The following is a 12,888-nucleotide window of genomic DNA, read 5'->3' on the forward strand; positions in this document are numbered from 1 at the left end:
GACCCCGAGTCTGTGGCATTCGGTCAGGGCAGACGAGCCGACTGATACACCCGATTTGAACCCAGGCATGGCACAGGGCTCAGAGGTGGCGGCCGAAGGCCTGGGAGTGGACAAGTCTGTCCGGGGAGGGGACAGAGGACAGAGGACACCAAGACGGCAGAGTCTTGAGGCTCAGGGTGGAGTACCCAGGACGCGCAGGAGACCGGGGGTGAAGAGAAGCCTTTGATCTCCAGCGACTCTGAGTGGCAGACAAGCACCTGGGAGGTAGCAAGGTGGGCAGGAGGGTTCAGCAGGGCAAGCGGGCAGTGCCAAAAGGCCGTGTGGGAACAGCGTGGCCGGGAAGGAAAGACAGTGGTGGAAGGGGCAACTTCCCACGCAAGCGAGAAGGAGAAGCTTGGAGGGAGGGAGGGCGCCGTTAGCCGGGGAGGGCTCACCTGAAGATGCGGTAGGGGGTGGTGAGGTCGAAGCTGCGCCGGTCCGCTGCCTCCTTCACGTTGCCCACACTCATGTCGATGAAAGTGATGCCGATGCCCAGGTGGTACTCCTGGCAGGTGGGTGAGAGGGATGAGGCCAAGGCCTGGGGGGTGGGGCTCAAGGCCCGAGGAGGGAGATGGTACTTTGGGGATTAGAAAGTGCCCAGGAAGGAGATAAGGCAGGGCTCAGGAATCTGGCGTGGCTACATGGACCTCAGATGAGAGGCTATGCAGCAGTAAATAGGGGTGACAGCAGCCAGGTGGTGACAAGAGGCTAATGCCTAGGGACCAGGCAGGAGAGGGGATCAGAACTAGAGGCAGGAATGGGGGCAGGCAAAGGGCTGGGTCGGGGAAGCGGGGAAGAGAAAGGGCGGGGCTGCGGGACCAGGTGGGCAGCGAGTGGAGTGCAAGGATCAGATGGGCAGAGGAGAGGTTTAGCGGCCTGCTCAACCAGTCGCACCTCCAGGTTCTTGTAAAGCTGCACTTTGTCCCCAACCACGGCCACATAGAGTTTATTCTTGAAGCCACGTAGCTCCAGGCTGCCCGCGCGGTCAGGGGGCTCCGAGCCTCCAGCACCCAATGGATAAGCACTGGACAGTCGGGCCCGGGCACGCTGCTCGGCCACCGCCTGCTGCAGAGCCTGTATCCACTCCTTCCGCTCGGCTGTGGGCAAAGGGCAAAGGGAGAAGCTGGAGCTCAGCCTGGCAGGGAGCCTCCTAAGGGTTCCCCATGCCACCTCCTCAGGCAACACCTCCACCAGAAAACCCGCCCGGACCGGCCCGCCCTTCTCGGACTCTCCAAGTTCTCTGACTTGGACGAGCTCAGGCTCCAATCCCAGCTGGGCCCCCGGGCAGGGCAGGGCACCGGGCCTGTCTGAGCCTGCTTCCCCCGTAAGCAGGGACGCGTGCTTCTGCGAACTCCCTGGCGTCTCAAGCCCAGAGCCAGTTGGGGGGGGGGCTGCCCTCCCGCCTCTCTGGGCCGATGGGGGGAGCAGATGGACCCCGGCCCTCCTCCCCGACTCCTCAGGCCGAATGCCAGCCTTCTCCCCACCGTCACTCTCCGCCCGGAAGGCGAAGGTTCGGTTGTTGGTGATCACTTCGAACTTCTGGTCCCCAATGGCAGCCACTCGGGAGATGCAGGCCACGGGGACAAAGCGCTTCGAGTAGGCATCCTGGAGGAGAGAGGGGAGCCGTGCTGTGGGGCTGGGGCCCATCTCCCGGTGTCAGTGACAGCCTCTACGCTGACCAAGGCCCCGGCTGGCCTGCGGGCCTGGAGGACACAATTCGAGGAGTCGGATGGGACGGGTGGGGGCTCATCTAGGCAGGGACTTCGCCTGGGTCCCGCGTCGGGGCCAACACGGGCCTCACCTTGTTGCTATCGAAGTACTGCAGGTAACTGGCGTCCAGCCTCACCCATCGCTTCTGATAGATGTAAGATCTGGAGAGGCAGAAGGACCACAGAGCACAGGCCTGGGGATTAGGGAGAGGGGCTGGGCCACCCTAGCCCCCTCTGGCAGCCACACGCGAAGTTAGGAACAGCCGAGCCCCAGAAAGGATCCCAAATGGCCCCTGAGATGACCGACTTCACCTGCAGCCAGAGCGACTGAAATCAGACGCCAAGCAGGAGGTCCCAGTTTTACGGGCACTAGAATCCCCCCCACGGGTCAGGTGGGGACGATGGGGAGCTGCAGACTGCCTGGAGGGAGAGCTGCTCCAATAACCTCGTGCCCTCTGGTCGCCCCCCGCGGTACCAGCATGCTAGAGCCCGCCCCGCGCAGAGCACCCAACAGGCCTCGCTCACCCCTGCGGGGGGTTCTTGTCCAGCCAGCCAGCCTTGATGACTGGTGGGACGGGGCTGGGGTCCTGGCTCACGGGCGGCCCGTCCATGGGGGGAGGCGGGAGCTCAGGGGTCAGGAGGCTGCCGGGCAGGGCTGAGCTCAGGCTGCTGGTGTGCCATCCACCACTGCGGGGAGACGAGAGGGAGTGCGGCGGCCGGGAGACGGAGCGGCTGGGCCGGGCGCGGGAGGACCCCCGAGGGGGTGGACACTCACTTGGGGACGCCCTCATAGGCGTGGTCGTCCTCGTCTTCATCCCCCGGATCGTCCCCGGACAGTTCCTCCCCCTCGCTCAGCAGGCTGGCCACACGCACGGCCCGTGGGACTTGGCTCGCTGGGCGCTCCTCCTGCCCCGCCCCAGACCCGCTCAGTGTCAGGCTCCCCTTCAAGGCCCAGATCACACCCCGCCCCTCCCGAGGGGCTGCCACACCCCCGCTGTCTGCTCTGTCCCGGACCCCCACTTCTGCTTCCTCACGGTCCCTTTGCCGGCAGGCTGCACAGGGACCCGGGGAGACGGGGTCACACGGACAGAGAAAATCAGGGCGGGCACGGGCCCAGGGCAGAGACAAAGTCAGAAAGATGAAGGGGAGTTCCCGTCGTGGCGCAGTGGTTAACGAATCCGACTAGGAACCATGAGATTGCGGGTTCGGTCCCTGCCCTTGCTCAGTGGGTTAAGGATCCGGTGTTGCCGTGAGCTGTGGTGTAGGTTGCAGACGCGGCTCGGATCCCGCGTTGCTGTGGCTCTGGCGTAGGCCGATGGCTACAGCTCCAATTCGACCCCTAGCCTGGGAACCTCCATGTGCCGCGGGAGCGGCCCAAAGAAAGAGCAAAAAGACAAAAAAAAAAAAAAAAAAAAAGAAAGATGAAAGGACCCAGAAAGACGCGTGACACTCAGAGAGAGGGTGACACGGGGCCACAGAAAGTGAAACAGAAACAGACGGACAAACACGCCAAGTCAGATGTGCTTCGAACACCAAGGGAGAGAGCACCCAGATGCAGCTGAGACCCGAGCTGCAGCCCAGATCAGCGCCCCCGGGGCCCTGGGTGGCAAGACGGCAAGGAGGAGCGGACGCCCCGGGGACCGGGCTGCCCGCTCGCTAAGTGGGGGTCCCCAGGACACAAAAGGCAGCTGGGCGGCCCGCCCTCCACGCCCGACAGGCATACGGCCCAAACCCACTGCCTGCCCCACCTTCTTGGTCATCACGGCAGCTGGGGCCCCTGGCCCCTCCTCAGGGACCTCATCGTAGTCAGAGTCGTCTGGGGAAAGAGAGGGTGGGGGAGACTCAGAGGCGAGGAAGCCGGCACCCCCCCAGCCTAAGACACACGCCCACCCCCACCCTGGCCTGGCTTTCAAAAACAGCACAAGAGACAGGAAGTGCTATTTATACTCCCAGGCCCTCGCAGGACAGCACTAGGGGGCGGCCAAGGCTGGGCCGGGCCACCACAGGAAGGCCTGACTAGGCAGCAAGCTTGGGGGGCGCGGGTCAGGGCAGGGACTGTGTTTAAAAAGCTAAAGAGAGCAACAAGAATCCAGACTCGAGAAGGGAGTTCCCGTCGTGGTGCAGCGGACCCATGAGGTTTCGGGTTCGATCCCTGGCCTCACTCAGTGGATCCTGTGTTGCTGTGGCTGTGGCGTAGGTTGGCAGCTGCAGCTCCAATTGGACCCCTAGCCTGGGAACCTCCACATGCTGTGGGTGCGGCCCTAAAAAGCAACAACAACAGCAAAAAAAAAAAAAAAGAAAGAAAAGAAAGAAAGAAAGAAAGAAAAACAATCAAGACTCAAGAAAAGCAGGAGTTCCCGTCGTGGCGCAGTGGTTAACGAATCCGACTAGGAACCATGAGGTCGCGGGTTCGGTCCCTGCCCTTGCTCAGTGGGTTAACGATCTGGTGTTGCCGTGAGCTGTGGTGTAGGTTGCAGACGCGGCTCGGATCCCGCGTTGCTGTGGCTCTGGCATAGGCCGGTGGCTACAGCTCCGATTCAACCCCCAGCCTGGGAATCTCCATATGCCGTGGAAGCGGCCCAAGAGATAGCAACAACAACAACAAAAAACAAAAAGACCAAAAAAAAAAAAGACTCAAGAAAAGCAGACAGGAGTTCCCATTGTGGTGCAGCAGAAACGAATCTGATTAGGAACCATGAGGTTGCGGGTTCATTTCCTGGCCTCACTCAGTGGGTTAAGGATCCTGCATTGCTGTGGCTGTGGTGTAAGCCGGCAGCAACAGCTCCGATTAGACCCCAGCCTGAGAACCTCCATATGCTGCGAATGTAGCTTTAACCCGACAAAAAAAAAAAAAAAGAAAAGAAAGAAAAGCAGACAATCCAAGGAATGGAAAAACCCCCCAACCCTGGAAAACAGTCCCGGACTTTAAGCCACAGCAACTCAGGAAGTCAGCCCTCTGCCTGCACCTGCCCGCCAGGAGCTCAGATGGGAGGATGCTGAGGATGAAGGGGAGGATGCTCACCTGTCCGTGGCCACACTGGGTGGGTGGGTGGCAGGACCCTTGCATCCTAGCAGACCCCTCCAGCCTGATCCCAGGCCACCCACCCAGATCCCTAGGCTTCGCTACGGCACTCACCAAACTCTGGGAGCGGGCGCAGAGGCTTTGGGGGGATCGCTGGGGGGCTGGGAGGTGGAGTCGGGGGCTGGGGAGGTCCCCGGGGGAAGACGGCCGGAGGCTCCTCAGGCCCTGGCTGGGGAGGCGAGGATGCTGGAGGTAACAGCAACTCCTTCTCCTTGGTGGGGAGGCTGGGAACAGACCAAAAGTTGGACATCAGGCTCAGGGCAGCTGAGTCACTGGGCCAGCGACACTGTGTGGCAGAGCCAGGACTCAAACCCCCAGCTCACCTGAGCTGCAGCAGAGCTCCTTGGTCCCAGAGCCTCAGATAGCTCTCGTCCACACCGCCCACCTTGCCTCACCCCCTGCCCCTTGACCTTCCGAGCTCCCCAAGGCCTAAAGGAAGTCGGTTTTACGAGCTGGCCCTGCCCTGCTGGACAGGGTCCGGACAGAGCTCGAGCTTTAGCACATGTACCCACGGGGTGTCCACTAGAAGAGAGATGAGACCAGGCTGGGGTGGGGGCGGCCTGCGAAGGGCTGGGGTGGGACTGAAACGGGCATGGAGGCCAAGGGCACAGACCAGAGCCTTGGAAACAAGTCCTGAGGCCCCGGGGTGTGGGGCTCTGGCTCGAGACCACCTTCTCTCTCGTCTCGGATACCAACCATCCCCCGGGGCCCTCAGACCCCTCAAACTGGCCTGAACCCACCACACACCTCATCTCTGCCATCCCTGCCCCGGGAAGCTGTCCCCGACCCCGGGGCCAGGCTCCGCGCCCTCTGGGCTCCCACAGCCACCGTGCTCCTGGCCGACTGTCTCGGCATAAAGCGCACCGCTCCCTGCAGGCTGAGCGTCTCCCAGAGGACCTGGCTGTCGGGCCCTTGAGTCTGAATCTTGCCTCAGTCTTCATTCCCGTGTGTCCCGGGGTGAGAACCCAGCCTCTCCGAGCCCCAGGTTCCCCTTCTGTAACGGAGGGACTATGAAAACGCTGCAGCTGGGTGGTCAGAGGCTAACCGAGACAGGGCGTGCCACGTGCCACACGCAGGAGGCAGAGACCACCAGCTGGAGCAAGAGCCTGAGCCTCAGAGGCCTGGCCCCGGCCACTGTCTCTGCCCGCGTCCGACAGGGCCAAGGGGCATCATGAGAGCGGGTCGGGGGGCAACTTTCCGCATGGATTATTTCAGCCTTGTCTACTGCCCAGGGGCTCCTGGCAGTGACTTGAGAGGGCACCTCCCACACCGTCCAGGAAGACCAGGGATGCCCCAGGGTGCCGGGCCTCTGCTCCTGCTCTTGGCTCCTCCAGGAACACCCCGCTCCCTGGTCTCCCACAAGACGTCACCTCGTCCTTTAACGTCTTACTCGAGGGCCGCTTCTCTGAGGGTCCTGACCCCTCCTCCTGCTCCCCCAGGCCCTGCCCATGTCATCCTCTGTGAAAACGCCAGATGAATGAGGAACTCCCGTCGTGGCGCAGCGGAAATGAATCTAACTAGGATCCATGAGGAGTCGGGTTCGATCCCTGGCCTCGCTCAGTGGGTTAAGGATCCAGCGTTGCCATGAGCTGTGGTGTAGGCCGGCGGCTACAACTCCGATTGGACCCCTAGCCTGGGAACCTCCATATGCTGCGGGTGCAGCCATAAAAAGACAAAAAAACAAAAACAAAAACAAAACAAAACAAAAAAACCCCAAAAACACCCAAGAAAGCCTTCAGTTGGAGTTCCTGTCGTAGCTCAGTGGTTAAGGAATCCGACTAGGAACCACGAGGTTCCAGGTTCGATCCCTGGCCTTGCTCAGTGGGTTAAGGATCCACTGTTGCCATGAGCTGTGGTGTAGGTGGCAGACGTGGCTCGGATCCTGCATTGCTGTGGCTCTGGCATAGGCTGGCAGCTACAGCTCCGATTCGACCCCTAGCCTGGGAAACTCCATATGCCGCGGGAGCAGCCCTAGAAAAGGCAAAAGGACAAAAAAAAAAAAAAAAAAAGCCTTCAGCTGAATGAGTCCAAGGAACTTTTACTTCAGTATCTCCCTGCTTGGCTCCAGGTACTGTGCCAGTGTCTAAACCAGGCCCTGAACCCTGACTCCACAGGACAGGTGGCCGCTTCCACATCAGCCTGGACCCCATCCCTTCCTCTCCGTGGGTAAAGGATGAACAAACCTTGGCATTCCGTCGTGGCTCACTGGGTTAAGAATCCGGCGTTGTCGCTGCTGTGGCTCTGGTTACAGCTGTGGCGTGGGTTCAATCCCCGGCCCGGGAGCTCCCGGACGCCCTAGGCACAGCCAAAATAAAAAAGAGCGAACAAAATCGTTTCCCCCAGGACCCTGCTCCAGGCAGTGTGCTGGCCCATCAGCCGCGTTTCTAGGCAACAGGGTCTTTGGCAAAAGGAGCCTGAGTGCAGAACTGCACCTGGCCTGGGAGAGAGTGTGAGCCGGGGAGGAGCCGGGCTCCCGGCAGCCCAGTGCGGAGCTCAGCCCGTGCAGGGACCTGAAACCACACCGTGCAGCCATCACGGGACATACTGGTGCCTTGCGGCAAGAGGTCTCAGCCGGAGGGCCCCCAGGCTTGCCCGCTCTGAGTCTCAGGCGCCCAGCCCACAGAGAATGGCTCCTGGACAGCTGTGTGGACAGTGGCATCGACTGCTACAAGGACCCCACAGAGAAAGATCTGCTGCTGTCCCGGTGGCCAGCTGCTCCCTCTCTATGCTTCTCGGGGACTGTGAGGCCACATGGGCCTGTGGCAAGAGTTTAGCTGGACCTAAGAAGGCTCCCGTCCGGGCCCTGTCCCAGGCGGTCTCCAGACTTGACCCTGAGTCTCTTGAGGGCAGGAGCAGCCTGGCGCTTGACTCTCTGTGCCCACCGCCCAGTAAGGCCTGGCTGGGTCAGCAGTGGAGCCTGTCAGAGGCGGGCAGACACAATAGGTGGGTGGGAGGTAAAGTGGGTGGGAGGACAGGTGGGTGGATGGGTGGACAGGTGGGTGGGTGGACAGGTTCACCATCAGGGTGGGGACGGAGGCACACGAAAGGCTGAGTGAGCACCCACATGCCCAAGGGCACAACCTGGGGTATCAGCCCCCAGGGGGTCAAGTACAAGGTCCTTGGAGACTCTGTGACAAGAATGCAGTCTATGACACGCAGCCTCCCAGACTCCAAGAGGAAGTGGCCCTTCCTCAGGGCTGGGCCTGTGATCAGCTGAGAGCAGAGCTCCAAGCTGTCGGGCCAGGACCAGTCAGAGTGGCTCAGGGGAGGCGGGGACAGGCCCTTCCAAAGCCAAGCTGGCCCAGCTCCGGCCTCCCCAGGACTGAGGGCCAGTGCCGAGGCGAAGGTGGTGGCAAGAGAGAAACTTCTCAGGGCACGCGGCATCGGCCCCCACCTCTGGACGCCAGCCCCCCACCCCCGCACCAGGCCTGGCTCCCCAGCACGTGGGTTCCCTAAGGCAAGGGCCACACCCTCCTTCCTCACCACCCAGCGCCCAGCAGGGATTAGTGAATAAATGAAGACGTGGATTAATGAATTCTTTGTTGGTTTTTTTAGGGCTACACCTGCGGCATATGGAAGTTCCTAGGCCAGGGGTCAAACTGGAGCTGCAGCTGTCAGCCTACGCCACAGCCACAGCCACGGCCACAGACAGGTGGGATCCGAGCCACCTCTGCGACCTACCGCACAGCTTGCAGCGAGGCCAGGGATTGAACCTGCAACCTCACAGAGACAACGTCGGGTCCTTAACCTGCTGAGCCACAACGGGACCTTCAGGATTAATTAATTCTTATTAATTACATGTGTGTGTGTTTTTCCAGCTGGCTTCTGAGCCCTCGCTATGGATTCCTCCATTTACTCATCACAAGAACTCTATAAGGTGTGGTTTACTGCTATACCCACTTTACAGACGAGCAAACCAAGGTAGCAACCCAAAGCAGTTTGTCCTTGATCCCACAGCTAGGATCTGCACCCGGGAAGTCCAGCACCACAGCTGCAAGCTCAACCACCAGAGGCAGACACGGTCACAGTGGGGATCCGAGGGCTTCTCTGAGGCCCCCTCCTCACACTGACCACCCAACTCAGCTAGGCAGCTCTAGAGCGGGTGCTGCGACCAAGAGGAAACACGGTCACAGCCCTGATGGCCATGTGACCACGGTAAGAAAGGAGAGGGGAACAGATGCTGAGGGCTCCTATCCCAGCAAGTCTCTCGCAGGAAAGAACTATGTGCCAAGAAGGCGGGAGCAAGAGCCCCCGCTGCCTGGCCCTGTGGACCTCCCAACTTCATTCCAGACACCTCCTCCGGGAAGCCTCCCAGCTGACCTCTGCCTGCCTACCCCTGGGGACCAGGGCCATGCTGAGTCAGGGCCGAGCCCGGGAAAGGAGAAGTGGTATCAGGAAGGCACAGATGAGGGAAAATCCCGGAAAGGAGCAGTGCCCACAGAGTGCCCCCTCCGCCCCCAGCCACAGTCTGGGCCACTCAGTGCCTGTACCCCTTAGAGCAGCCCCAGCTGTGATCCGCAGTTGAAGCCCATCTCTCCTATGCCCAGGTGGCACGCGGACCCATCCGCTCTCCCCATTCTGCCCGTGGCGGGGCCGGGCACTCCTGGGCAGGGGCCGGCCCAGCTGGCAAACACACAGCCAACCTTAGCCTGGGATGTGTGGGACGTGGGAGAGTCCCGAGCCAGAGCGGGTAAGAGCAGGGTGACCGTATAACTAATCATACAAACCAGAACATTTCTGAGCATTAACAGAGGCCCTACCGGAGTTCCCGTCATGGCACAGTGGTTAACAAATCCGACTAGGAATCATGAGGTTGCGGGTTCAATCCATGGCCTTGCTCAGTGGGTTAAGGATCCGGCGTTGCCGTGAGCTGTGGTGTAGGTCGCAGATGCGGCTCGGATCCCATGTTGCTGTGGCTCTGGCGTAGGCCGGCGGCTACAGCTCCGAATAGACCCCTAGCCTGGGAACCCCACATACCACGAGAGCGGCCCAAGAAATGGCAAAAAGACAAAAAACAAAAAAAGAAACAAACAAAAAACCCAGAAGCCCTATTAATAACTATGTCAGGGCAACAGGGGTAAACAGGGCCTGTCCTGGGCAAAATGAGATGCGTGGTCACTGCAGGTAAAGACAGAGCTTTGGAGCCAGGTGGACGTGGGCTTCCACCCCGGCTGGACCACTCGTCAGGCCGTGTCTTTAGAAAGCGGGTCACTTCACCCCTGAGCCTCAGTTCCTCTCCCATCTGCTCCTAGGCTTTCTGATCATGCAGGAAAGAGAGCCACTGCCATGTGTCACTGGCGCAATTTTCTCACCTTGGCTATGGCTGAAGGGGTCCAAGGCCCCACAAGCTGGGCCGGGAACCTGCTTCAAAGCCTCCTCCTCCAGGGTGGCCCCTGCCTCCCTCTTCATAGCCTTCTGTCTGCATCGACCACCGTAAGAGCAGATGGGCTGGGCTGCAGAGGGAGGCAGCCTGAATATCCAGGCTGGCCTTGAACTCATCCCCCACTCACGCTCCAGCCAGCCTTGACTGAGCTGCATTCCATAAATGCATCCGTCCGGGCTTCGGCATATGCTGTTCCTTCCACCAGGAACACAGTTCCCTGTCTGGCCCCCTCCTACTCCTCCTTCCAAAGGTCCGAATGGAACGTGTTCTCGCTCCACCCTGTGCTGCCCTCGGGCCCCAGGCCCTTCCGATCCCTGGCCGTAGCTGTATCTGTCAATGTTTGTGTCACTGAACTGCCCACAGAGAACCAAGGCTCCAAGCCCACACCCCATCCAGGGGTCAGGACGCTCCCCCTAAAGGGTCACACAGCCTTGGAGGGACCCAGCCCCGTCCAGCCCAGACGTTCACCAGCAGGCAGGGGTGGGTGGAGGTCAGACTGTGATTTGCACACACCTGCCCCCTGGCCTGACCGCCCCTCCCCACAGGGGCAAACTCTCCCAGCTGCCCACTTCCTGGTCCCACGCCGGGCCTGGGCCTCGGCGCTGTGCCCCATGCTTCCTCCACCGCTGCCTCCGCCCTTCCTTCTCCATCGCAAGAGCCAAGGGTCAGCTCCTCCTCCAGCACCTTCCCGGTTCTGTTCTATTTACTTCTGCTCAAGCCACAGCAGAGAAAGCCCTTCCTGGGGTATCCCTTGCTCAGATGGGATGCCTGTGGTTTCTCTCTCAACTTCTGCAAACGCTGCAAGTCCCCTCGGGCCACTCCATCTCCAGGCCACCGACTCACCCAGCACAGAGGGGGCTGTGGCGAGTGTGTGTTTAATGAGTGAATGAGCACCACCCCACCCCCACACGGATCCCTGGGTCAGCAGCTCCCCAGCCCTTCATGGAGCAGCCCCCGATGAACGCGGCGTCCACTCTCACGACCACGGCTTCGCCCAGCGCTCTGCACCTCTCCCTGGAGCAACAGAGCTACTGGAGCATCAACTCCCCTGTGCTCAGGACACGCCTCCTCTTCCAGGAAGTCCTCTCAGCTGCTCCCTCCTCTAAACCCACAGAGCTGGGCGCCCTGCTGTGGTGGGCAGGAGAGGGCTGAGGGCCAGGGCTCCCATGGTAGCTCTTCATGCTTCCCGGGCCTGTGCTCACCCCTCAGGGAGCGCACGACAGTAAGGGCCCCTCTCCCCCAAGCCATGGCTGGTCTGGCAGCAGGAGAAGTGGGTGCCCACTGGGCCCTATGAAAAGATGAGCGGAGGGCAGAGGGCAGGGCCAGGACACAAATGGGACCTGGTTAGAGAAATCTCTGTCCCCAGTGGCCCAAGCACAGGGTTACTGAGTTCAGCAGGGATGAGAGCAACCGGGGGGAGGGGAGGCCAGCTCAGCCCCCCAGTGACACAGGCACCGCCCCCACATGACCAGAGCTGGCAGGAGGGGCAGAAAGATGCCCACTAAGTGTCAACCCACGGCAGGTCTCCCTGCCACCTGGATGGGGCGAGGGCAAAGGGGCTCAGACTGGAGCTGCCCAGAGTCACGGCACCCTTGACCCTGGCCCTGGGGGAGGCCATGGAGGACCCCTCCGTGGGTGCGGCGAGCCAGACCCAAGATCAGCACCGCTTCCCGGAGGGCAGAGACTCTGCAGAGGAGCAGCCAGAGCAGCCCAGGAAACAGGCCCCGGGGCTCCCCCCGGACCAGGAGGGGGGCTTGTAGGGGGACGGAGGGAGACCCGGAGAGCCAGGGCAGACGGAGGGCAGAGGGAGGGGAGGAAAGGAAAGGGCAGGAGGAAAACCAGAAAACAGAGAGTGAAGGAAGAGAGAAAACTCTGAGTGTGAAAACGGGAGGGGCAGGGCCACCACAGAAGCCCGGGGTCAGCCTGCGGGGAGGGGAGGGGAGGGGAGGGGAGGGGAGGACAGGACAGGACAGGGACGGATGGATTCCTGCCCTCCCAGGCCTGCAAGAGGAGCCTCCCCCGGCCCCAGGCCGGCAGCCCAGCCCAGGGCAGCCCCTCGCTCACCTTCAGACGCCTGCTGGGTCCTGGGCCCGAGGGCCCCGGAGGCTCCGGCCAGCGGGCCCAGCGGGCGCCCCGGAGTGCCGTGTGCCAGCCTGCGTCCGACCTGCGCCGGGCCCGCAGCCCCCGGGCCCGTGCCCTGCGGCGTCTGCGTCCGGCACGGCTCGGTGCGCCCGCGCCTTGGGTCAGGGTCTGAGGTCACTTGTCGGAGTGTGAGTTTGTGTGTGTCACTGCGGCCCGTCGGGGGGTGGGGAGCGTGTGTACGTGTGCGCCTGTGTCTGCGTCCAGCTCGGCTCTCGTCCGGCTTCCTGCTCCCCGCCTCCCCCGCCCCTGCGGCCCGGCCAACACCAACACACACACACACACACACACACACACACACTTCCTGAAAACTGGGCGAGACGGAGACAAGCCACCCAGAATCCCCCGGGGCAACGCTTCCTCTCCGCCCCCAGCCCCCGCCCCGCTGCAGGCTACAGCGGGCGACGAGCCACCCTAGGGCATCCAGCAGGGCCTTATGGGGTGGACACCCCCCCACACTGCCTCCCGCCACCAACAAGGAGGCGCGGGGAGGAGGGAGCCTCTCTGCAGGGAGCAGCTCTGCCTCGGCCACAAGT

At 61.8% G+C, this 12,888-nt stretch overlaps 1 protein-coding gene across 26 annotated transcripts in view; it reads right to left on the reverse strand.

Annotated features, from left to right (window-relative positions):
- Positions 1–12,888, reverse strand: part of ARAP1 (ArfGAP with RhoGAP domain, ankyrin repeat and PH domain 1) — a 63,091-nt gene that overhangs the window by 22,708 nt on the left and 27,495 nt on the right. For 20 of the 26 annotated variants that reach the window (XR_014814571.1, XR_014814572.1, XR_014814569.1 and 17 more), the window contains 8 exons: positions 4,885–5,054; positions 3,497–3,564; positions 2,524–2,654; positions 2,274–2,435; positions 1,841–1,910; positions 1,524–1,644; positions 934–1,136; positions 435–544 (listed from right to left, as the gene is read on the reverse strand). Coding sequence is in view for 21 of the 26 variants with exons in the window: in XM_084975164.1 (XP_084831290.1) it covers positions 435–544; positions 934–1,136; positions 1,524–1,644; positions 1,841–1,910; positions 2,274–2,435; positions 2,524–2,654; positions 3,497–3,564; positions 4,885–5,054 (1,035 nt within the window). In the remaining 5 variants the exon portion in view is untranslated. Of the gene's footprint in view, positions 1–434; positions 545–933; positions 1,137–1,523; positions 1,645–1,840; positions 1,911–2,273; positions 2,436–2,523; positions 2,655–3,496; positions 3,565–4,884; positions 5,055–12,277; positions 12,586–12,888 lie in introns of those variants that run through there. The other 6 variants (XR_014814574.1, XM_084975170.1, XM_084975168.1 and 3 more) reach the window with 1 other exon arrangement.

The sequence above is a fragment of the Sus scrofa genome, chromosome 9, assembly GCF_054392235.1.
Source record: "Sus scrofa isolate SSC_HxYL_T2T_F1_AM1 chromosome 9, Sscrofa_HxYL_maternal_Yorkshire_Landrace_v2.0, whole genome shotgun sequence".
NCBI lineage: Eukaryota > Metazoa > Chordata > Mammalia > Artiodactyla > Suidae > Sus > Sus scrofa.